Source organism: Zootoca vivipara, chromosome Z, assembly GCF_963506605.1.
Source record: "Zootoca vivipara chromosome Z, rZooViv1.1, whole genome shotgun sequence".
Lineage (NCBI taxonomy): Eukaryota > Metazoa > Chordata > Lepidosauria > Squamata > Lacertidae > Zootoca > Zootoca vivipara.
Genome location: NC_083294.1, coordinates 17,195,922 through 17,221,885, shown reverse-complemented (window position 1 = coordinate 17,221,885; position 25,964 = coordinate 17,195,922). Strand labels below are relative to the sequence as shown.

General features: G+C 45.7%; 1 protein-coding gene across 1 annotated transcript; it reads left to right on the top strand.

Annotated features, from left to right (window-relative positions):
* Positions 1-3,781: 3,781 nt before the first annotated feature.
* EGFL7 (EGF like domain multiple 7) lies at positions 3,782-23,148 on the top strand. Its single transcript, XM_035113148.2, has 10 exons — positions 3,782-4,037; positions 6,567-6,638; positions 14,042-14,224; positions 14,844-14,966; positions 15,351-15,466; positions 17,005-17,100; positions 17,709-17,864; positions 19,648-19,718; positions 20,310-20,472; positions 21,401-23,148. The coding sequence occupies exons 3-10, from the start codon at positions 14,145-14,147 to the stop codon at positions 21,421-21,423; spliced, it is 828 nt and encodes a 275-aa protein (XP_034969039.1). The 5' UTR covers positions 3,782-4,037; positions 6,567-6,638; positions 14,042-14,144; the 3' UTR covers positions 21,424-23,148.
* Positions 23,149-25,964: the final 2,816 nt, after the last annotated feature.

The following is a 25,964-nucleotide window of genomic DNA, read 5'->3' as shown; positions in this document are numbered from 1 at the left end:
ATTTTTGAGATTTAATTTTGAAAGATATGATAAATTAAATATACTATTGTTTGTTGCCCAAAATTAACATTACTGGTACCGGACAATGTAGACAATACTCAGCTAGGTGGGCCAAGGGTCTATCTCCGTACATTATACACTTTCATGACAACCCTTGACCCGAATCTGGCAACTCTGGAACTGGACTTGACAATCTGATAACACTGATAGTACTTTCTTGGACTTTTGTCATTTCATTCCATGTGCAACCGGGCGAATTCTACACACCTATTTTCTAATTTTGTTTCTCCATCTTTTAATTTCCATCTGTTGTTATAACAGTTCTCTCTGTTTTATATGCATTATAAAATGAAATTTTAAAAGAAATCTTTACTAAAATGCACACATGCAGAAATAAAATAAGGCTTATCAGGGTTTAAACTCCCGATTCTGCAAAGCAACCCTGCCAGAAGAGTCCTGCTGAAACCAGGAAGTTTTCACTCCCCCAAATAATCATTGTTTTTTAAAAAATACTCTGTGCATTCAGGAGAAGAATAGCACTCTCTCCTCCCCACCTTCTCTCCCCCCTGGTGAAGAGAGATAAGTGGCTAAAACAATGTGAGTGTGCATTTGATACCCTTGAAACCCAAGAGGGAGAGGGAGAATCAAAGAGAGAGGGGCACATAGCAGCAGCAGCAGCAACCCCCCCTTACAATTCTTTATTAACTTTTTAACTTCTGCATTTGCTATATTTTAAGGCTGAGTTCAGCCTTTAGCATGGGAAGTCAACAAATTGGAGATTATTCTTTGTAAGAAAACTTGACGGAGTTGTAAAAGTGAGACGGTGTAGGCTTGTTACCGGGTATGTTGTTGTTGTTTAGTCGTGTCTGAGTCCTACTCTTCGTGACCCTATGGACCAGAGCACGCCAGGCACTTCTGTCTTCCACTGCCTCCTGCAGTTTGGTCAAACTCATGTTGGTGGCTTCGAGAACACTGTCCAACCATCTCGTCCTCTGTCATCCCCTTCTCCTATTGCCCTCAATCTTTCCCAACATCAGGGTCTTTTCCAGGGAGCCTTCTCTTCTCATGAGGTGGCCAAAGTATAGGAGCCTCTCAGCTTCAGGATCTGTCCTTACAGTGAGCACTCAGGGCTGATTTCCTTCAGAATGGATAGGTTTGATCTTCTTGCAGTCCATGGGACTCTCAAGAGTCTCCTCCAGCACCATAATTCAAAAGCATCAATTATTCGGCGATCAGCCTTCTTTATGAACAGGTGGGCTTCTGGGTGGGTGTTCTGGTGCTGTTCATCTTTTAAAGCATAATAAAAATGAGTCTTAAAAAGCAGAGTCTAAATGCAGGGTATTTTGATACAGGGTGTTTTTGCATGGAGGAGTGGGCTACCAATGGCTACAAGCTACAAGATGGCGAAGCTCTGCCTTTATGCTTCTGAATACCAATTGCTGGAAACCACAGGAGGGGAGTTCCTTGCTCGTGCTTGAACTCTACTTGCAGGTTTCCCAGAAAAAAGGCATCCAGTTGGTCACTGCTGTGAGAACAGGATGCTGGGCTGGATGGGCCATTGGCCTGATCCAGAAGTCTCTTCTTACATTCTTAGAAAGCACCGCCACTGACTATTTATGCAATTTTATCCATGAGTGTGTTGACAACTGTCACAGACACCACCACCACCACCCACAGAGGAAAAGGGTAGGTGCCTTCTACTTGCATTTTGGGCAAAGCACTTCCTCTCTTATTACACAATCCCACAGCCGCCAGAAATAAAGAATCACTTAGGTTAGGGAATCTCTTTCTCCTTCCTTCATAGAAACTCAGAAGTCACCCAAAGTGGTGCCCCTTTAATGTATAATTAACTTGTGGAACTCTTAAGAAGCAGAGGTGGCCAAAGTAGGTGGGGGCTTTTTCAGATGGCCTGCTGCATAAATCTTTGTTCCGTTAATTCTTAACAGATGAGTTGTATCCCATTACATTTTACTCAGAGTAGACCCATTTAAATGAATGGGCTTGGTTCGTAGGGTCCATTAATATTACTACTGTAAACACTCCCACTGAATGTGGCTACAACCCTTAATTCAAGACTGCTTTGACGGGGAATTAGTTTTAACTCAAGTTGAGTGAACACCAGACATTTAAAGCACATGGCTTCCCAGTAAGGATGCTGGGAACTGTAGTTTACGCCTGGCAGAACTACAATTCCCAGCACTTTTAGCAAACGACAGTTCCCAGGGTTCGTTGGAGGGGGAATTTGCTTTAAATGTACAGTGTGGACTGTGCCTTGTTTTCTGAGGTTGTTATTTATTAAATGTACTGTATGTGCTATACTGACTTCCATTCTGCATTCCTTCCTTGAACCTTTCAACATCCAGCTTCATAGGATATCCACCAGTTAGGAGAGAGGGAGGGAAAGTTTTCTCTATCCGCTTTCTCCAGACCATGCATAATCTTATACCATGTCAGAATTGCATTGAATTTGCTCCTCAAAAAGGTCTCTAATTTTGATGCTGAATGCTCACAGGGTGATAGAATCACAGAGTCCAACCCCCTGCAATGCAGGGATCTTTTGCTCCATGTGGGGCTTGAACCCTCGACCCTGAAATTAAGAGTCTCATGCTCTACCAACTGAACTATCCAAGCCTGGGCTCATTTCTGAATATTTTGAATATTCCCCACACATTTCCCCTGCAATAGGCGCACCTAGTATTTGCTCTCGCTAAAACAGTTCTGCAAGTTTTTCAAGTGCCACCAAAACCTGCGGAACCTGTTTGAGGAGAGACAATATCAGGATAAAGAGAGAGATGAGCGCAGACTCGCCATAGGAAATGATGCTTTTGTCAGACTTAGCAGCCTGTTAGATATCCACATTTGACATGTGATTGTATTTGCTTTGAGTATTTGGCGTTTGATTTCGAAATTTGGCCCTGGATAGTGTTCAGTTTTTAACATGCAGTATAACTGTGATCCAGATAGATAGGTAGCATTTGAGATTTCATGGCCAATGCTTGTTGAAATCAAAGCAGCCATGGTGAGATACCAACAAGCCTTTGGAAAAGGTTCTTTGTTCATAACTGTGAGAACTAGAATAATAGAATCATATAATTGTAGGGTTGGAAGGGACCCTGAGGATCATCTAGTCCAGCCCTCTGCAATGCAGGAATATGCAGCCATCCCACATGGGGATCGAACCGATCTCTGCATCTCCAGGAAGGGATAGGAACACCCCCCGTCTCGATCTCTGAAGAGGAGCTGCCAGTCAGTGTGGACAATACTGTGAAGGATGGACCAAGGGCCTGACTCTTCCAGCTCTGACCAGCAGTAGCTCTTCATGGCCTCTGGCAGACACTTTCCCCATCTCCCAATCCTCAAGTGCCATCCCTCTGGGGATGAAAGTTTGGCCCCCTGTTCATAAGTCCCACCTGCCTCCTCGTGGAATGATAGAATTGTGTAGTTGGATGGGATCTCCAAGGTTCATCTGGTCCAGCCCTCTGCAGTGCAGGAATGTCAACTAAAGCATCCATGACAGATGGCCAGCCAACCTCCTGATTACAAACCTCTAAGGAAGGAGAGCCCAACATCTACCAAGGGAGTCTTTTCAACTGTCCTATCCCTTTACAGACTGAGAAGGTATTAAATTCTCTCTCTCCAGGTTCCTCCTGAGCTGGCTTGTGTTTTTTTTTCTGCTTGCAAAGCTCCTTATCAGCCAGTGACACCCGCAGGGATTTCCTGCCCAGGTTGTCCATCCCAGCCCTGATTTGCACAGGAAGGCGGGAATAAAAAGGCTGCCCTTCCCCATCCAGAGGGACCTCTTGTCTCCAGACAGCATCACAGTGGGACCACGGAGGGAGTGAAAGAGGGAGCAAACACAGAAGCAGCCCCGGCTGGGGAGGGCAGGTCTCCAGCCATGGAGCTGCAAAGTCTGGCAGAGGTGGTGCTGGCCATGGCGGCAACTGGGTTCGATGGGAGTTGCTTAGGGAGACAGAGAGTGGCCCACATCGCCTGGCCGCCGCAGAGGGGCACAGACAGCTGACAAGGACACATGGCAGGTATCGTATGACTGTTGAGGATTCTAAGGCTTGGGGTTGTTTGGGGAGCCAGGCCACAGAGTGGCAGGTCCGAGGTTCAGTCTATTTATTCAGAATTATGAGGCGTGTGGTCTTTTATTTTAGGAGAGGGGCTGTTGCTCAGTAGCAGAGCATTTACCTCTCACGCAGAAGGACCCAGGTTCGATACCCAATGACATCGTCAAGTAGGGCTGGGAACATGTGCTGTCTGAATCTCTTGAGAGCCACTGCTGCCAGTCAGTGCTGGCAGTCCTGAGCTACATGGGCCAATGGTCTGGCTCTGTTATAAGGTAGCTTCCTGTGGCTTTATATAATGCAGTCCTTTCTTCAGTACCATGAGGACTAGAATCTTACTTTATTTTTTGGAAAAGGGTCATAGCTCTGTGGAAGAGTGCATGCTCTGCATGCAGAAGGTCCCAGGTTTGAGCCCCCCCCCACTGGCGGCATCTCCAGGTAGGACCGGGAGACATTCTCTACCGGTAATCCTGGAGAGACCCTGCTGTTCCTCAGTGTAGACAGAACTGAGCAGAACATAGCGTTTGAAGGCACTTCCTATGCTGCTGTTTAATTCTGCCCTTTATTATACAGAACAATGAGGACTGGAACCTTATTTGGTTTGGGGGAGAAGGTCTATAGTACTGTGGCATGCAGAGGGTCTTGAGTTCAATTTCTGATGGCATTTCCAGGACGGGCTAGGAGAGACCTCTTCTCCGAAATCTTTCCAGTCAATGCGGGCAATAATGAACCAGATGGACTCAACGTAAAGTGGCTTCCCGTGTTCCTGTTTAGTTTAGCCATTTGGCCATTACCATGAGGACTAGACACTTACTTTATGTTTATAGGAAGACCCATAACTCAGCAGCTGAGTACCTGTTTTCCATACCAAAGGTGCCAACTTCAATCCTCAGTGGTGCTCCAGGTAGGGCTGGGAATAAGTAAAGTACCTTGCCTGGAAACCTTAGAGTTTTACTGCCAACGCTGAGCTAGATGTGCCAATGCTCTCACTTGATAGGAAAATAACGTTGAGAGCAGTGGAAGAAAAATTATAATATTTGAAATGGAAGAATGTGTCTTAGGCTAAATGTTTATTAGAATGCATTATGTAGATGGGATGGGATGAAGAACAGCATGTAAGGAAAGGTGGGAAGTAAAAGTTTAAAGAGAAATGTATAACGAATTTAAAAGCTGGAATTGGTATGTAAATATTTCAAAGTTTAATAAAAAATTTGCACACACAAAAAAGGAAAAATAACTTTGAGGAGGCTTTCTTAAAAGAAAAAAGAAAAAGAGGACTGTAGTGTTGAGGTCTCGGGTTCAATCCTGAGCTTCTTCACATAATGACTGGGAAAAAGACTCCAGCCTAAAATCCTGGAGAGCTTCTGCCAGTCAGTGTAGACAGTACTAAGCTAGCGCAGGTGATATATTACAGTGCTGTCTACCACAGAGCTATGGCCCTTCCCCTAGGCATAAAGCAAGATTCTAGTCCTCATAGTTCTGAACAAACTGGAAATCAGGAAGCTACTTTAGACAGAGTCAGACCATTGGTTCCTTTAGCTCAGTGTTGTCTGCACAAACGGGTCGTGGCTCTCCAGAGTTTTGGAAAGGAGTCCAGCTTCATCTGGACATGCCGGGCATGGAACCGGGGTTCTTCTGCATGACAAGCAGACACTCTTGCTGTTTTCAGAGCGTGAAGATTAGCTGTGGTTCCTGCCCTGCAAGGGGTTAGAGGAGGATTTTTCAGCTCTAAAATTGGATGTTACTATGAGATGCAGTAGGAGAGTGGGCGCTGTGTGTGTGTGTGTGTGTGTGTGTGTGTGTGTGTGTGTGTGTGTGTGGACCTTTTCCTTTGCATCTGGTCAAAGCAGCAGAGAATAGGGTGGTGGGTGGAAATGGGTGTGACCACCTCTGACTACCCATGCCAAGCCCCCACAACTGTATCTCCTGCTACTCTCTCTTGGACCTGAGTGAGGGAAGTGGCAGAGCAAATCTGCCTTCCCTGTAAGCGAGATGAAAAGATGTTACAGTATTGGCTGACTTTCTAAAATGCTATTTTTAAAAATATTTTACATCCGTGGTACAAAAAGGATGTATCGGTAGCTGAAATACTTTCCTGCATATCAGGGAAGGGGGCCTTCTGCACCCCCATAAATTATTGGACTCCAGCTCCCATCAGGCCCAGAAGGCACCATGGCCAACCCTCAGGGGAGATGCGAGTTTGAGTTCAGGGTCCCCAACCTTTAATGTGCTCTGCAGAAACCAGCAAGGGACTCTTTTCACAGCTGGAATGAAGCATTGCTACCTATTAATATCTGCAGTGGGGTGGTGGTTGAGCTGCTGTAAAAAAAACACCAAGCCAAACCAAACACAGGAGCAGGAGCCAGTCAGAAAGTTGGCAATCTGAGCAAGTTGCATGCATTACTCGCCTAATTAATGGATGCCTGATTCAGACATCCTACAAAACAACCTATTAGAGACTATGCACCAGTGTGCTTTTTCCCTCTTGCTCTACAGTAAGAAGTCAAAGTGCCCTTTGGAGAGAATCCACTTCGGTTCAATGACAGATGACGGATCAAGATGCTTCAGGTGAGTCATTTTAGGTGCTGCAATACAGTCCCTACCCTTTTGCCAAGTAAATAAAGCAAGGCTAAAATGATATTGTAGAGCTGGAAAAGGTTCAGAAAAGGGCAACCGAAATAATCAGGGGGATATAATGACTCCCCTAAGAGGAAAGGCTGCATCATTTGAGACTTTTGGGCTTATGGAAAATGCAAGGAAGAGGCATGGCAGTTTATAAAATGATGCATGGCATGGAGAAAGCATGGAGACTGACACCCAGGGACATCAAATGAAGCTGAAGGTTGGGAGATTCAGGAATCTTTCATCAGATGAAATCTCTTTCATCAGATGAAATTTCTTCACACAGCACAGAGCTAAATTGTGGAGCTCACTCCCTTAGGAGGCAGTGGTGCCCATCAGCTTGGATGGCTTTAAAAGAGGAATAGACTAATTCATGGGTGATAAGGCTGTCAATGGCTATAGCCAGGATGGTTATGCCCTGCCTCCATGGTCAGATGCAGCAATGCTTCTGAATCTCAGTTGCTGGAAGCCACAGGAAGGGAAAGGGCTCTTGTCTTAGAATCCTGCTTGCTCGTTTCCTACAGTCAACTGGCAGACTAATGTGAGAACAGGATGATTGACTAGATGTGCCATTGGCCTCTTATTCTGTTCCAAGCGAGGCTGCCGTATGTAGACTCTAATTTGTGAGTTATAAACTAACTGTCTGTCTAGGCCGATAACATTTTCTGTGACCAGCAGCAGCTCTCCAAGGTTTAATGAGGACTAAGGTCTCTCATGATCTGCCATAAATGACTTATCTGTTGTCAGATACTGAATTTTCTGTGCTGCATACGCACACTTGATATTTAAAGCGCATTTTAAGCACTCCCTGAAGAATATTGGGAACTGCAGCTTACCTTTCATGCAGCTACAGTTCCTAGCACCCTCAAAAAACTAATTTTCAGGATTCTTTTTGGAAAGGGGAAAGAATGTGCTTAGGACCTAACTTATTTTGGTGACAATTGTTTAAAACTATTTTAATTGCTGCAACTGGACCTGGGGCCTTAAGGTGAAGGGCAGATTATTATTATTATTATTATTATTATTATTATTATTATTATTATTATTACTATTACTATTATTTGTAGTAGTAATTTAAGGGTTGTAGACTCTTTTCATTGTGATCGCCACAAGGATCCATGCACAAGTGTTTTCAAAAATAGCTATACATATATTGTCGCGATGATGCCCTGATTTAATAAAAAATTATTATTTAGTTGTATTGCTTGCCAAATGTTTAAAAATGTTGAAAGGGTGGGATGCAAGCTCCTGGTTGTATCTAGAATAGACTCACTGAAATGAATGGGCATTGCTAACAGGCCCATTTATTTCAAAGGGGTCAACTGTGAGTAGTAGGGCTTTGTTTATAAACAAGGGGAAATAAGATTTACTGCAAAATTGCACCCCATTCTCAGATGTCCAACTGAAGGCCCAAACTTGATAGTACCTTGTTCAAATGTTGTAGGCTCTCAGCCCTGATGTGCTTCCCTTGGGGAGTAAGTCCCACTGTAACAAGGGAGGGCTTATCTCTGGGTGGGTGGGTGGGTGAATGGATAGGATTTGGCTGTAAATAGCCAACTCAAGACCAGTTTCATTAGCTTTCTCACCTGCTGTTACCCTGACCTAAGTTTCTGGTTCTCCTGATTCCTGAAGAGGTAACCTCCCTATTCAGTTTTTTTAACCCCTGGGTTCAAAAACACAAACACGTGTTCATGCGGTTTATGGAGAAGGAGGGGGCAGTGTCCCCTTGGGATAGTTTTCTGAAGGCAAGTTTCTTATCTTTAATGGGGAGGAGGGAGAGAACAGTGCAGAAAGAATTCCTTTCTTCTTGCAATTTGCAACCTCTTTGCAAAAAAAGAAAGTGGACGGTTCCCCCCCACGCCCCGTCAAAGGATGGTGCAGAGCTCAAATCTTTTCTTGATAATCCTTTCCATGAGATCAGTGGACTGGCTGAGAGAGAGACAGGAGCAAGCAAAGCAGGCGAGGTAGACTTTTGGGGGTGGGTCACGGTGTATGTTAAAAAGCAATTCTGGATATTACTTTAAAAGAAACGGGAAGAAAAGGAAGAGGAGAAGGAAGCGGGGTGGCAGGGAGATTCGGTTTCTTCGGGGGTTGGGAAGGAAGTGGCCGGTTTGCAAAAGCGCCTCTGCAGGAAAAGTGAGTAGCATTTATTTATTTTTTGCAAAGCGGAAAAGCGCCTGCTGCAAGGACAGTTGCTGGGGGCTTTTAATGTTGCTTCCCCCCCATTTTTCTCTCTTGTTTGCACGCTTTGCCTGAGGCAAAGCGAAACTTAAATCAGCTGCTGGATTTGGGAGGAGAAAGGGGGACCTGTGTGGAGTTTTTGTGTGTGAGAGAGATTCCAAAATCCGGTTACTTTTTTTTCTTTTTGCTAATGCAGTATTTTTTAATAAAGAGGGAGGGAGTTTGGGGCGGTGGGTGCCTGTTGTTTGTTTGAGTCTCGTTTGCTCGTGCAATGCAACTTTTGCAAAACATTTTGCAGCGGGCGGCGGGGGGTCCCTCTCGGTGGCGCGGGAAGCAGGATTTGCAGAGTTGGAGAAGAGGGCAAGTAAGGCAGCAGAACTTAGGAGAATCTCTTGCACAGATTTATTGCAGGAGTTGTTGCTTAAACAAAAGGACTGAACCGGGGGGGGGGTTGTGAATGGGCTTCGCTACTGTCGCTTGAACAATAGTTATTTCTCTACTCACCCCGTTTCACAGAAGACTCATTTTAAACAAAGTGTAAAGCTCTTTAAATTTATATATTGTGTATGTATAATGAGAGGACCTCCCCACCTAGTGGTGGTAAAAAAAGTTTAACTTGCCGTTAACATAGAAAAACTTCATTTTTAAACGAATGCATAAAGAAAAGTATTTACGCGTGTTTTTTAAAAAATAATAATGCATGCACAGGATATTTTAGATAGCTGATACAACCTGTTTTGACCAGTAATGTTTTTCAAATCCAATCTTTATTCCTTATTTAATATGTATACAGTATGTATATGCAAAGGAACAGCAAAGTGGTTTAGGAAAAGAATAAAACAACGAGATTATCAGTTTTTAAAAAGTTTTTAAAAGCTATTTAAAACTTTCAACCAAACATGCTTTTTTAAATGCTGCTTTGACTTCACAACTGTCCTGTGAGGGAGGTCTGATGTTGAGAGCTAGTAAGATCAAATTGGTTGTGGAGGAGGAGGGATGTGACACCTTTGAGGGAGTTGGGCATGCTTAGTCTGGAAAAGAGGATACCTAGTGGAGATATGATAGCCATCTTAAAATCTCTAAAGCATGGGTAGGCAAACTAAGGCCCGGGGGCCGGATCCGGCCCAAACACCTTCTAAATCTGGCCCGCGGACGGTTCGGGAATCAGCGTGTTTTTACATGAGTAGAATATGTGCTTTTATTTTAAATGCATTTCTGGGTAATTTGTGGGGCATAGGAATTCATTCATTCCACCCCAAATATAGTCCGGCCCCCTGCTGAAAACGTTTGCTGACTTCAGGTCTAAAGGGCTGTTGCATGGAAGATGGAGTGAGCTTGTTTTCCCCGGCTCTGAAGGGTAGGATTAGAACCAACAGTTTCAAGTTACTAGAAAGTAGGAAGAACTTTCTAAAGGCAAGAGCTGCTCTAAGAGATGTTCTATAGTGGAATGGTCTCCCTTCGGAGGTTGTGGGCTTCATTGGAGGTTTTTAAGCAGAGGTTGGATGGCCATCTGTCATAGATGCTTTAGTTGAGATTCCTGCATTGCAGGGTGTTGGACTATATCACCCTTGAGGTCCCTTCCAACTCTGCAATTTTATGATTCTGTTTCACATTGCTGGGTCTGACTGTGGAGGCAGACCATAGTCACTGTGGTTTGTAGCTGTTGATAGCCTCTTACTGCTCCATGAAATTGTCTAATTATCAGCTTCACTAATTTAACCGAGAGGTTCCCCCTGCTCCTATGTGTCCGTCCTGTTCAAATGAGCTGAAGGAATTTGGAAGCACTTTGCATGCATGTAGGAGACCAAAGATAATTCTCCAGCACAAAGTTGAGCAGTGGGAATGAACAGGGTGTGTGTGTGTGTGTGTTTGAGAATCGCACTTGCATCTCAGCCTCTGAAGGGGAAGGGAAGATCACAGGTAAAAAAAATGCACCTGTCTGTGGGTTTTCTGGAACTCAGTCAAAAACAATGTTCACTTAATGGGCAGTCAAATGAAGGAAAACCCATTTAAAACAGCGGGTTTCAAGGGGAACTGTCCCATCAGGGCCAGACTTTAACACTTTTAGGAAAAAGTTTAGCAGCGCAGGAGCAGAGCTGGTGGTTCAAATGTCCTTCCTCACCATGGGTGATACTGGCTGCTGGGAGCCTTACCTGGAGATGAGGTAAGACTGGAACACAGGACATAAGCTCTGCAATGGAGCTCTCAAGCATTTCCCTGTTGATTGCAACCTATATGAGGAACGGGTTGGTTTTAAGTGAAACCTAGGTTTGCAGTTAAGCCACAGTGTGCCCTATTTACTATAGAGTCATAGAATTGTAGAGTTGGAAGGGACCCCCAAGGGCCGCCTAGTCCAGCCCCTGTAGTTCAGGAACCACAGCTGCTGTGCTGCTGTGACATTGCTTTCAAATTTTCAGAAACCAGCACTGTAGCGTGGAGATATTTGTGTATGTTTCCCATTATCTGGCATCATTCTCATTTAGTCAGTGGCGCTGACTGAGAGGAATGTTGTGGGAATGCATCTAGATCTGAGTCGGGCTGACTGCTGGAATTTATCTTCCTGCAAGCATAATTTCATGACTGCACAGTTGATGGTGTTCTGGGATATATTTATTGTTTTGGAGTGGAGGAACGGGACCTAGAATGCACATAAGGGAGTTGTGTGAGATTTAACACAGTTTCGGCATGAATTGGAAGAGATTTTTATGTCTCAAATGAGCCTCTGCTAATTCCTGGCTTTTAACCGCCAACTATGCATTATGAATGTTTAGTAATGTCTAGCTCCCCACAGACCCCAAGGGGGGCTGGCTCAGATATTTTACATTTCCCAAGATGCTGTGTGCTACTCAGTTATAGAATTGTAGAGGAGAAAGGGACCCTGGAAGGGTCATCTAGTCCAACCTCCTGCAAATGCAAGAATCTCAGCTAAAGCATCTGCATTAAAACCTCTGCTTTAAAACCTCCAAGGAAGGAGAGTCCACCACCTTCCAAAGGAGACTGTTCCACTGCCGAACAGCTCTTACTTTTAGAAAGTTTTAGCCGGAATGTTTAGTATGTTTAGTCGGAATCTCCTTTCTTGTAGTTTGAATCAGTCGCTTTGTGTCCTCCCTCTCTGGCGCAGGGTCACATTTACACCATTCATTTAAAGCCCCAAACCCTGGGCACTCTGTGAGTTTTCACCTCAGAACGCTGCAATTCCTAGCACCCTTAACAAAGTAATTCCTCACGGGCATATTTGATCAGAAATTCTCCCCAAATGCATTGGGTAGAGCAGAGTGCTATAGGGACACCCCATTATTTGAAGAACCTGGAGTTTCCCCCCACTTTTTATGGTGATGACAACTGGTCTGGCAGCTGTTCCCGGGTCCAGCTTTGCTAACCAGATGTCCAGTTAGCCAGGTGTCCAGAAATCAGGGTTTGAACTTCTGGACCAGAGGCATGACCACAGCAGCAGCAGGAGATCAATGACAGTGGCAAACGCGAGATGCCAAAAAGTGTTTTCAGCCATCTGGTTTCTAAATAGCATTCAGCATTTCTATCTTTCGATTACAGTTTATTTCCATGATCAAATATCTTCATCTGCCTGGTGTGGGGTGTTTTAGTGCTTCTTCCTTTAAGTTGGAGAATTCTGACTGCTGGGGGTGAAACTTCCCCCCATATCATATAATTCATCTATCTATCTATCTATCTATATCTATCTATCTATCTATCTATCTATCTATCTATCTATCATCTATCTATCTATCTGTCACCACTCCATTAAGTAATATTTTGTCTTCCATGGTTCACCCCAAGTTAATAATACGTACAGTAATGCTTTACATGTAGGTGTGTAAATTACTCTGCAGAACAGTTTCCTGCAGATTTTCTCAGGTGCTGATAAAAACAAACCCCCGTGCTCTACATTAAGAGGAGTTTGGCTGCTGGATTGGACCCAGAGCCTGCCTCATCCTGCGTCTGATGGTTGGGCAGATGCCCCTTGGAAAACCCACAGTGAGCAGAATGCAAGCAGGACAGTGCTCATGGTTGAACCTTCAGCTCTGTTCCTGGGTTGCTAAACTTTTCCCTAAAAGTGTTGAGGTCTGGCCCTGATGGGACAGTTCCCCTTGGGACATAAGGAGAAGCTGCCTTGTCATATAATTAAGAACATAAGCAGAGCCTGCTGGTTTCAATCTAGTAGCCTACTCTGTTCTAATCTACACAGTGGCTCCCGAGGTGTTCAAAAGGGAAACCAGCAAGCAGGGTTTGAGCACAAGAGCCCTCACCCCTCTCTTCCAGCAACTAGGATTCAGAAGCATTGCTGCCTCTGTTAAGGCAGAGCCTGGCTATTGTGGTAATAGCCTTCAGCATGAATTTGTCCTCCATGAATTTGTCCAGTCCCTTTTTAAAAGCCACCCAGGTCAGTGGCTATCATTGCCCTCTGTGGGAGTGAGTTCCATAGTTTAACTATGTGCTGCATGAAGAGGTCCTTTCTTTTATCTGTTCTGAACCTTCCAACATTCAATTGGGTGTCCACAAGTTTTAGTTCTGAAGTTCTGAAGAACAAGTTCTGAAGAAGTGTGCATGCACACGAAAGCTCATACCAAAATAAAAAAACTTAGTTGGTCTTTAAGGTGCTGCTGGAAGGAATTTTTAAATTTTGTTTCGACTACGTCAGACCAACACGGATACCTACCTTGTAACCACAAGTTCTAGTGTTATGGGAAAGGGAGAAAAAGGGTTTTTCCCCCTTGTCCAACTTTTACTTGCCATGTTGTTTGTCATTCATTTTATTTTTCTTTATTGTCATGCCATGTTTATTATAAATGCTGGGATGCCTGCATGGCAGGGGGTTGTACGAAATGACTCTTGGGGTCCGTTCCAACTTTACAATTCTATGATTCTGTGTCACCTCTTGCTGGTTCTGATGATTTTAATAGGTGCTCAATTATTTGACTTTTCATTGTTTTTGACTGAGTCCCTGAAAACCCACAGACAGGTGCAGCTTTTTTTACCTCTTACCTGTCCTTTCCCTTTCAGAGGCTGGGATTGCAAGTGTGACGTTCTCTCTCTCTCTCTCTCTCCCTCTCTTACACAGACACAATCCCTGTTCATTTCAGCTGTAGTCTCCTGCCTACGTGCAAAGTGCTGTCAAATTTCTTCATCTCGCCCTCTCTTTTTGTTTCCAGGTGTGCGCACTGAAGAGCCCCTTGCTGTGAAACACCCCCCCCCAACACCTATATTTGCTACACTGGAGGGGTGGGGGAGAAAAGGCCCAGCAGAGGATAGGAAATGAGGAGGGTCAGCTGCCTTCTGGCAGTGGTCCTTTTCATCCTTGCAGTGATCAATGTTGAGTGTGCCTCTAGACCAGGGTAAGTGTCCTTTGTCTTCGGGGCACCATTTCCAAGGCTGCTTTGCTTGGAGCGTCATGGCCAAGTGGGGATTTGAACTCTGATCTCCCAGATCCTAATCTGATACTCTAACCACTGCACCACACTTCCTAGTAGGTTGCAAGAAGGTTGGGATATTGTGTTGCTTTCTATTGATTCCACTAGCCCTCCTTTTTCCTTTCCTTTCTAAGGAAGGCTCCACAAGTAATTTAAAAATATGTACATGTGTGTGTAAATGTGTGCGTAGGAGGCCAGATATCAGATTCTTACATATGCAACTATTTAACTGGATTTATATACTGCATAATCATCAAAACATTTAAGTGGGTTACATAAAATGCAAAAAAAAAGCAAGCACTAAAACTACCAGCAAAACCAGACGTCGAAAACAAGTTTGCATATTAAAATACATGTCAGCTTTTGCATGCCTGGGGAGGTTTGCTTAAAGGAGGAAGTTTTTCACAGAGGCCAAAAACAGGCCCCTGCCTCCTCAAATCAAATTTTGTGCAAAATGGACAGGATGTGGCACGTGTTGGGGGGCTTGTATTGTGCTGCTGTAAACCTGATGTGGGGGAATCTGTATTTGGTTGCTCCATTGCAGGCCCAGAGTGTGCTCCATGGGGCTGAAGAGCCAGGTGATGTCCTACCTCGTGTCCCATGCCCAACCTATGTACCAGCCTTACCTCACCTTGTGCCAGGGATACAGGCTCTGCAGTATGTACAGGTATGGAATCATACTCAGCCTTTTTAGTGTAGAGCAGGGTTTCCCAAACTTGGGTCTCCAGATGGTGTTTTTTTTTTACTACATCTCCCATCATTGCTAGTTAGCAGGAGCAGTGGTCAAGGATGATGGGAACTGTAGTCCAAAAGAAACAGGAGACCCAAGTTCGCAAAAACCTGATTTAAAGAAAAGGCAAATAAGAGCTGGAAGTTTTTATCAAGATGCTGAGCTGGATGGGCCTTTTCTGGCCATTCAGATGTTCCTCTTACTTTCTTTTGAACACCTTTGTTTCCTTTTTTCATGGAAATGGTAAAAATAGCCATTTCATTTTTAAAAAGCCTTGCAGGCTCTGAATACTAAATCTTTGTGTTTTGGCATTATTTGCAGAACCATCTATAAAACTGCCCAACGCCTAGCCTATCGGAAGCAGTCCTATCCAACGTATGCCTGCTGTCCTGGGTGGAGACGGGCAAATGGTGCCCCTGGGCTTGGATGCAATATAGGTAAACCTCTCCTTCCTTCCTTCCTTCCTTCCTTCCTTCCTTCCTTCCTTCCTTCCTTCCTTCCTTCCTTCCTTCCTTCCTTTTTTGTTGCTGCATCACACTGTTGACTCACATGAAGCTTGTGCTCCACTCATTCCCCTAGATTGTTTTCATATGTACTACTGGCAAGCTAGGTGTCTCCCATTTTATATTCATGCAGCTAGTTCTTCCTGCCTAAGTGTAGAACCTTACATTTGTCCCTATTAAAATTCATTTTGTTAGTTTTGGACCAGTTCTCTGATCTGCCAAAGTCATATTGGATTCCAATTCTGTCTTCTGCGGCATTAGCTAGCCCTCCCAGTTTGTCATCTGCACCTAGTCATCTATAAAGATGTTTAACAGCAACGGGCCCAGAACAGAACCCTGTGGTGTTCCTCTTGTCACTTTTTCCCAAGATGACGAGGAATCATCTGAGGCTCTGAGATTACATCTGCAAGCTGTTTAGTACCCTTGAGTTTAGCTCACCAAGCTGTGGAGATTTGAATTCATTTCAATTAACTAGGCATTCCCTTATCACCTCTTCTCCTATCTTAGGCTGCAGCTCCCTCATTGCATCTTCTATTCTGTTATCGCTAGGTTGGACACTGCTTTCTTTTTGGGTGAAGACAGAGGCAAAGTAGGGGTTGAACAGTTCCGCCTTCTCTCAGTCACCCAGCAGCATTTCTCCATCTTCCCTATGCAAGGGACAATACTATCCTGGGAGTCGAGATAACCCCACAATTAATTGGTAGTGGATGCAGCAATGAGCTCATACATGTTTATATTCACTTGCTTTGATATAAGCTAATTGGCTTGCTTTGATGTTATCCTTATCTGTGGGGTTTGGGGTGTTGGGCTCTGAGCCCAGAAAAAAAGAACCCTTTAAGAGGTCTGGATATTTGCCACCAGTGCCCTCATTTAGTCAGGTGAAATTATGTATGCTGCTTTGTGTATAAATTATGCATGCCTGTTTGCTCGGGCTGCAGGTGAGCAGTGGGGACACCACTATTTGCCAGTATTTGTTTATTTGTTGCATCCATATCCCATCTTTTTACTCCCAAGGAGCTCAAGGCGGCCTGCATGGTTCTCTCCCTCCTTGTTTAATCCCCACAACAACCCTGTGAGGTAGGTCAGGCTGAGAGGCAGTGACTGCCTCCCTGTGTTACACCCACTGAGCTTCAGGGCCAAGTTGGGGGGGGTGTTGAACCCTGGTCTGTCTCAGGTCCAGTGTTCATAGAATCATAGAATTGTAGGGTTCGAAGGGAACCCAAGGGTCGTCTAGTCCAACCCCCTGCAATGAAGGAATCACAGCTACAGCTTCCCTGACAGACAGGCGCCCAGCCTCTGATTAAAAACCTCCAATGAAGGAGACCACTGTGGCCTCTTACCCAGTCATTATATTACTAATTGATTTTTGAGAAGCAACACGCACACTTTGAAAGCATAAACATTTTCCTGGGCCACATTTAAGAATCTTCCTCCCCATACACCCCTGTTCTAACTGTGGCCTTCTCTTCCAGCAATCTGCCGCCCCCCTTGCCAGAATGGTGGGAAGTGTCTGTCCCCTAACAAGTGTTCTTGCCCTTCAGGATGGAGCGGAAGGAGTTGCCAGACAGGTAAAGGCCACTCCCTGCCCCCCCCCTAAAACTGGCCATTGAGCACCATTTAAACCATTTCTTCTCCCTTTCTATCTGTCTATCCAAATACATCAGGGCTGCCTCCCATGGGTGCTCAGAATGAATTTGTGGGCGCAGGTCTCTGGTGGTCACAGTCTCAACTTCCCTTGCAAAAAAGAAAACAAAAGCAGTTGTTTTTATGATTGAATTTGTTTATTTATTGAATAAGCCTGGCCCTTCATCCCCAGTTGGAAGCATCTAAAAACAGTTTACAACTAAAATCATTCTATGGTTGCAACGAGAAACATACTTGTATCTGCTCCGATGGTGGTGAAAACAGCTACGTGCAAGGGAAGCTGGGTGAGATCGTAGTACCTGATAATTGTAGGGTTGGAAGGGACCCCAAGGCATAGCTGCCAAGTTATCCCTTTTTTAAGGGATTTTCCCTTATGCTGAATAGGCTTCCTCACGAGAAAAGGGAAAACTTGGCAGCTATGCCCCAAGGGTTATTTAGTACAACCCCTGCAATCAAGCGGTATATATGGGGCTTTGTGACTTGGCTGAACTAAGACGCATCCTTTCGGACACAATTCCTTTTGTGGTTTCAGATGTGGACGAATGTGCTGGAGGGAGACACGGGTGCAGCCACACCTGTCGCAACGTGGTTGGGAGTTACCACTGCACCTGCCAACAAGGTTACGAACTTGGTGTGGATGGAAGGACCTGTGAGGCTCTGGGAGTGCCCACGGATGCCGTGAGCCCAGGTAAGGCCAACGTAGACCAGGTGAACTCTTGGGGGGTGCCCTTGTAGCTTTGCCTTGCATTTCAGCCATGAAATACCCGAGGAAGAACATCAAGCTAGGAGCTTGCCTATTTATTATTCTAAATAGTGCATAAGTTATACTGTGTAACTCACTTCTGCAGGAGACGGCCACCAACTCGGATGGCTTTAAATGAGGATTAAACTAATTTCCACGGATGAGAGGGCTGTGGATCGCTACTAGCCTGTTTGGCTAAATTCTGCCCTCATGGTCAGAGGCAGTGGTGCTTTTGAATCCCAGGCTGGAAGGAGGTGAAAGTTGCTATTGTGCTCAGGTCCTGTTTGGGGCCTTCTTCCCATGGGAACCTCCGGGTGACCATTGTGGGTTTGTCCACACTTCCGCTTGTCCTGTGCCTGAAAAGCATGGGTCTGAGTGGGGTTCTTTGTTTGCCCCTTCTGTTTACCACTGAATCGGAACAAAGTCAATCTGTAGAAAAAACTGATTGGCGTTGGTTCCGATTCAGCAGTAAACAGCGCATTTCCCCAGGGGAAAGCGGTGGGACAAGGGGAAGTGTAGAAAAGCCTCGGGAGAGCAAGATGCTGGACTGGGTGTGCCATCACTTCCTCTTGTGGCAGCGAGTTCCCTAGCTTAACTCTGTGCTGCATGTGCTTCTTTTTATCTTGAATCTTCCAACATTCAAGTTTCACTGGATATCACCCAGGCCTTTGGAGGACATTGATTGATTCACACCAACTCTTGTGCTCGGATCCTGCTTGTGGATTTCCCTTTGGGGCATCTGGTTGGCCACTTTGAGAGCAGGATGCTGAACTATATGGGCCATTGGCCTGATCCAGCAGGCTCTTCTCATGTTCTGCCCTTTGTTAGCAGAGACATTCAAATTGCACTATTTTTTTTTTTTTTGCTGCTGCTGCTGCTGCTGCATCACACTGTCGATTCATATTAAGCAGCAGGAAACCAGCTTTCTTCCATCATCCATAAGTTGTGCTTTGGGGCAGCCCACCTGGGGACGATGCTCTTCGTCAACCTTTGCCTACCTGTGCTGCATAACATCTGTGCGTGGCCAGACGTGGCCTCTTGCTGGCCTTGCCAAGAGCAGTCGGCCCTGAGCGTGAGCATGCCGTGGCTCCTCTTTAAGTGCCCAGTCTGAGCTCCAGTGGGCTGAAGGAGCTGCTTCCCCCATGGTTTGCTTGCCTCCGTACCCCTCTAGCCTCCTGGAAGAAGATCAGCACCCCCAGCCAAGGCTGACTGCCGCCCATTATTACTTTTGGTACGCGCTGTGCCACTTCAAACTCGTACCGTGAGTAATAATGCGCGGAAGCCCGGCACCTGCGCCAGAAGGACGTGAGAGGACCCATGCATCGTCTTCAGAGTCTCAGGTGTGCTGCAGAAGACATCCCCCAGTGCCGTGGGAACGACCCCATGCTGCGATCCATGGGCTACAGAGATGTCCTTCCGCCTGGGCGGGACTGGTCAATGGAAACCCTTCCTGTGCAGATGGAATTGCAGGTGGGCAGCATATTCATGCTCATGTCCTACTTTGGGCACCTGGTTGGCCACTGTGAGAACAGGTGGTTAGACTAGATGAGCCCCCTTTGGCCAGATCCACGAGGACTCTGCATAGATACACTGTTACCACAGACCTTCCATGCCCAGGGACAGTCCAGCTATGAATACCAGATTGATTGAATCTTCAGTTTCTTTAGTTCAAGGAACCACTGTCTTACTTGTATTTTTTTTCTCCCTCTTTGCCGTGAAACCTGTGCAGCTAGGACCACCAACCTGATGGTGGAGGATGAAGTGCGGCAGCTGAAGACCAGGATGGCTGCTCTGGAGGAAGTGAGTCTTCTCTGCTAGTTCTTGGTGGGTGGGAAGAGGGTCCCTCTGAAAGGGTGGGGAACAGGTAGTTAGCTCCTGGCCCTTAGCAAGTAATTTACTATTGTCATGGTAGAACATCCATGCCCAGGAGGAAGTCTACCTCTAAGTACCAGTTGCTGGAAACCACAGGAGGGGAGAATTGCTATTGCATTTGGGGACTTTTCCCCATCAGGGCTGCTGTGAGGACAGAATGCTGGACTAGATGGGCCCCCCGGCAGCCAGGCTCGTCTCATGTTCTTAGCATTTAACAGATGCTGGGGTGGGTGAGAGAAGGGTTCCTGGTTCCTGGTGTGGGAGTTTTGAGTGGCTTGTTGACTGGTCTTGGTTATGAACCTCTCCATGGGTGGCTTTTCTGCTGTAGTTATGATGCCTTAGTTAACCATGGCAGCAATGGTTGTTTTTTTTGTTTTGTTCTTTTTTTAATCAAAAGTGGCAGCTGGGGTCATACCTGGTCTTTGTGGGTAGATACCTGTTGCTCACCTACTCACTAAAGGTTTACCTGTTTCTCTTCCACCACCCGCACCACCCGGCCTGCCAAACTTCTTTGGGTAGAAATTTCAGCTCACGCTAGCGCCGTTCCTCAAAGTGGAGGTGCCAGGGTTGGAGGGGACCCCTGCCGACCCCATCGCCCTCCTGGTGCACTCTTTGCAGAAGCTGGACAGAATCGACTCTCTCAGTGAGCAGATCTCTTTCCTGGAGGAGCGGCTGGAGATTTGTAAGTGACAATAAAATGTGTGCTGGTGGAGGGACTGGACAGGATGGGACGGGACTGCACAAACCTCCCTTTCATTAACCCTGTTTATTCCCCTTTCAACAAATGCTGGGAAATGGGAAATGTACAGGAACATAGTGGCAAATTCAGAATGGCAGTGTCTTTTCTTAATAATTACACCCCTTCTAAGACGATACGACCTGGGAGAGTGTTAGTGTCGGACTAGGGATCAAGGAGAGACCATGGTTTGAATCCCACTCAACTTGGCCCTGAAGCTCACTGGGGGTGACCTTGGGAACCATTCACTGCCTCTGAAATGAACCTACCTCACAGGGTTGTTGTGGGGATTAAATGAGGACTAGGAGCTGGTAGACTAGGGTTCAAATCCCCAGATTTTTGCTATCTTGTATTTTAATATATCTGCTTTTATATTGTTTTAATTCTGTTAAGAGTTTAATTCCTATTTAACAATAATCTATACATTTTTAGTTTTTTGTATTTTTATGTGTATTGATTTGTGTGTTGATTTAGCTGCCTTGAATCCCGGAAGTAGGCTGGGTATTATTATTGTTATTACAATAAAAGCTGGCAGGGACGGTTATGGCATCTTGCTGTATTTCAAACAGATGGGAATATCATTTTGATGGCTTTGATCACTTCTCGGGAGCCAGCGTGGTGTAGTGGTTAAGAGCAGTAGACTCGTAATCTGGGGAACCAGGTTCGCGTCTTCGCTCCTCCACATGCAGCTGCTGGGTGACCTTGGGCTAGTCACACTTCTCTGAAGTCTCTCAGCCCCACTCACCTCACAGAGTGTTTGTTGTGGGAGAGGAAGGGAAAGGAGAATGTTAGCCGCTTTGAGACTCCTTCCGGTAGTGATAAAGCGGGATATCAAATCCGAACTCTTCTTCTTCTCTCTCTCTCCGTCCTGCAGGTTCTTGCAAAAATGAAGGTTAAGTAAGAGAACAGAAGATTCAAATGGAGCGGGACTCCTAGCCTCTTCTCTGTCACCAAAGTATGCATCTGTACAGCAACGAATAACTTTGTGGACTAAAGAAGCAAAGTGAAGCCATCAGGCGTTAAAGAAACACAGGATGCCAGCTAGAAAGGAACTCTTATAGGCGTCCTGAAAATTAAGCAAGCTGCAGTTTCTGGTAATAGAAAAGCTTGCAACCCTCATCCCCAAATGTGGTACATAGGAAGCTGCCTTAGTCAGACCCTAGATCCATCTAGCTCAGTATTGTCTATACAGGCAGCAGTGGCTATCCAGGGTTTCAGCTCTTCCCTTAAAAATTAAGCAAGATTCTAGACCTCATTGTTCTGTATAAAGGACTCAAGTAGCAACAAAAGAAGCTGCCTTATACCAAGTTAGACCATTGGCCTTTTTAGCTCAGCAAACTACCTAGTTTGCTTTTGGGTTGGTTTTTTTTGGTGGTGGAAGGAGGAGAGGATGAAGGCTGTGTTATCTTAAAGCAGCTTTGCCCAAACCTGATACCTTTGGGACTACAACTCCCATCATTCCTAGCCCTTGAGCCATGCCAGCTGGGGTGGGTGGCTGGCTGGCGGGAGTTAAGTGTCTGGCAACAGAATCAGGCCAGTGGCCCATTTAATTCAGCATCGTCACAAGAGTTTGGTGGCATCATTGCTGTGATTTCTGCATTGGATTAGATCAGGCACCCCCAAACTTCCTGCCCTCCAGATGTTTTGGACTACCATTCCCATCTCCCCCGACCACTGGTCCTGTTAGCTAGGGATCATGGGAGTTGTAGGCCAAAACATCTGGAGGGTCGCAGTTTGGGGATGCCTGCATTAGATGACCCTTGGGGGCCCTTCCAACTTTTCATCTCTATGATACTTATGTTCTGGAGAGCTGAAGGTTCCACCCCACTCTGGGCCATGCCTCCTGTTTTCTTCTGCCACCATAAGTGTGTACAAAACCTCCCTATTTTGAAAATAATTGCCTAGAGAGAACTTAATGGTACAATTTACTCACTTCTGCAAAAGTGCAAAGGCTTGGCACCAGTAATTACCTGATGCAATATTATTATTATTTTCCTTTTGGAAATAAGTTGTTTTTTTCCAATAAAAGACACCCACACACACCGAGTTAAATGCTATTCTTTGGAAAGAGGTTGCAATAATGGGCTTCAGGAGAGGAGGGTGGCATAGCATCCATGTGCAGAAATAGGGTCACCGGGTGGGACGTCTCTTCAGATGACAAGTAACTCTATTGGGGGAAATTACTGCCAGAAATGGGGGTGGCTGTTGCCAACATTCAGGGCTCCAAGATGGTTTTAAGAAATCCATGGAGCCTCCCATTCAATTTAGTGGCTGTATACTGTATTTGGCAAGAAATTGATCTGTTTGGCAGTGCCTGCATTGGGAACCGCCTGTCTATTGACACCCCATGGGTGCCAGCTGAAACATTGATTAGACAAGCCTATACAGATATTTAGAAAACTGGTGCCGGTTTTAGTCTCTTTTTAATAATCTATTGTTACTTCAATTTTTCAAAAGCCTTAAATTATTGTTGCTATTTTTTCGTCTTGCTAATTTTATAATTTTACCTTTTTTGTGAACTGCTTTGAGGATTGTTTTTGTTTTCTTACACAATCAAGTGGTATATAAATTGTATGAAATAAATAAACACAGGCCTCAAGAGTAGAGGATTTTAGAATTTCATAGAGCCTCCCTATTCGGTGGCAATATACCTGGAAATCTCAGGGGTGGGGGAAGGTGGAATAAGGCTCTGTTGGATAGTTGTTCTGATAATCCTAGTGTGAAATTTCAAAGTCATATCGTTTTAAGGCCAATAATTTCATCGTGAACCATTAAATACATTGCTGGGTGGGGAACATCCAGCCCAACTGTGCAAACTCCAAGGGAACATTTGAGACCTCTTCCCGCTTCCCCAAACAGCAAAGCTCTTTCTGCAGAATGAACACATCAGAGACACTTCTCTTTAAATAAATTGTGCTTTATAAAAATCAGGCCACACATTTTCCCCCTCAAAATGTCAAAACACCAACAGCGTGCAGCCACTGATTGCTAGAGGCATTTCTTTCTCTCCCTGTCCCCCATGTAGAGGATCTGTGCATGAACGCAGCCTCAATCCTGCAGCCAGGGTCAAGCACGGTGTCCTGGATTGCACAGTCCAAGGAGGTCCCCATTAACATCCCCCAAAATGATCACCGAAAAAAAAAATCTTTAGCCTGGAAGTGGAACAGTTTGGCCTGGATCAAGCAGCTAGTCCCTAAGCCTCTCTTCCTAACACAAGTGGCCAGAAGGTGGCAGCCCCCCCCCCGCCAATTCCTGTACATAAACACTCTGGTCTGACCCACATTTTCATTTGTCTTGCCACTTTCCCTCTGGAAAACCCACTCCTTATGCAGCAAACAGCAACTTGGTTTTCTTTGACTTTTTGAATCACGGTACAGTTGTACCTTGGTTGATGAACGGAATCTGTTCCGAAAGTCTGTTCGACTTCCGAAAACATTCAGAAACCAAGGTGCGGCTTCTGATTGGCTGCAGGAGCTTCCTGCACTCAACCGGAAGCTGCAGAAGCCGTCGGACGTTCGGGTTCCAAAGAACGTTTGCAAACCAGAACACTCACTCCCGGGTTTGCGGTGTTTGGGGGCCAAAACGTTTGAGCCGCAAGGCGTTCTGTCAACCAATGTACTACTGTATAAGTAGTTTATTATATAGAGTGTGGACAAGATATCAAGAGCTACTGGAAAGGACAACACCTTTATGGTTATTTCCTATAGAAGCTAGTATAGAGTAGAAAAGCAGTGGTGAAGATAGAAAACCACTCCGACCCATGGCTAGAAAGCCCCCGGAATGGACTATGAAGGTTTGGCCACATCAGCTGCTCATCAACAAGGTACCCTCCAGGTGTTCAACTGTAACTCCAATCACCACCGCAGAACATTTGCCATGGGAGTCTGGGAAGGGCTCATGGGAATTGGGGAAACAAACTGCATCTGAAGGGTACCAGTTTGCAGACTGCATCATCTGTGCCAAAGCATCTTCTCACACTGTCCAAGTTGGGGGGGGGTCTGTGTCCTTAATTTTACCTTGCACTCCTAACTTGAAACAGAAAACCTCTAGGCTTTATCCAACTATAGCCATGGAAAATCAAGTTTGTTCAGTTGGTCTACTCTGCATAGGACTAATGCTGAATACAGTCCTTTATATGCACCCCCCAATGCTTTCAAAGGGGCGTGACTTACTTGCAGCCTTCCCCAACTTGGCACCCTGTGGAATATCAGAGTTCAACTCCCAAGTGCCGTTGGTCCCTTGGGCATAGCCAGAGAGGGTGATGGGGGCTGAGAGTCCAGCAACACCTGGAAGGTGCAGGCAGGTGGGAGCAGGCTGCTTTACTCTGATCCCTGTTTTCCCTATTCCTCCAAAGTGAGTGGGGTTATTAATCAAACTTGGTGGAAACTAGCACAGCTGTTTTGAAAGGCAGGCAGGCAGGCTGCAGAGAATCTGCTGGGTTTTGCAGTTTCAACAACTGGCTGCCCTGTGCCACACTGCCCACGCCCAGCCACAGAGATGAAGGCTCCAGCGCTCACCTGCCGCTAAGCAAGAGAGAGACCGTGGCCACATCCTATTTGTGGCTTGGAAACAAAATTGTCACTTGGGACAGAGAGTCTAAAAAGCAGGCGAGACAGAAACTTTTCCTGGGGTTGGACGCTTTTGCCTAACTTGCCTTTGCACAAACATGTTTGTGAAACTAGACCAAGTCTTGTAAAGCAAGCACACCCCAGAAGCAATTTGGCTTCAAGCCTCCTTCAGTTCTTGGAGCGAGGGGGCAGCTCTGCTCAAGAGCCTGTGGGCGTATTTTTCCTTAGTGCAATCCTGCCTTAGATGTGGAACAAGAGGGCAACTGAGGTAAGCCCCACTTGCTCTGAAGAGAGGGTTGAGCATGGATCAGGACCTGCTGATGGCCCTTCAAGTTCATGCTGAGGACACCCTTTACACAAAGAACTTTGGGAAGTGTGTGTGACTTCTTTTAAGCAAAAATCCATATTATTCCCAAGGTTGTATTTGGGTGGGAGGGTGGTATGTGTCCTGGGTGATGACACCCAGATAGAGAAGGGTACCTCCCTCACCCTGGGTGGAGACAGGTCTGCTTTGCTCGAATTTTTTCTAAAAACAGCCCAGACTGATGGGTGCAGGGTGAGGGCCTCCCTCTGGATGGTGTTGGGATGCCATCTCCCATCAGCTCTCAGCCAAGAAGGCCAAGTTTCAGAGATGATGATAACAAGTGTTTGAAGTCTGAAACATGGAGGTTGGCACAGGCTGCCCCCCTTCATGGTGCAGAAGGAAGTGCCCCAGCAGTCACCATGTTAACAGGAGCAAAAGTCTGTGTCCCCCCCCCCCCGCCCCTGCCAACCTGTCTACAGATCTTGTCCCCCACACTTAATGCTTTGGGTATTTCCCCTAGCTGAAGCACCCAAGTGCTTGGGGAGATCTTGCAGTTTCTCAAATCC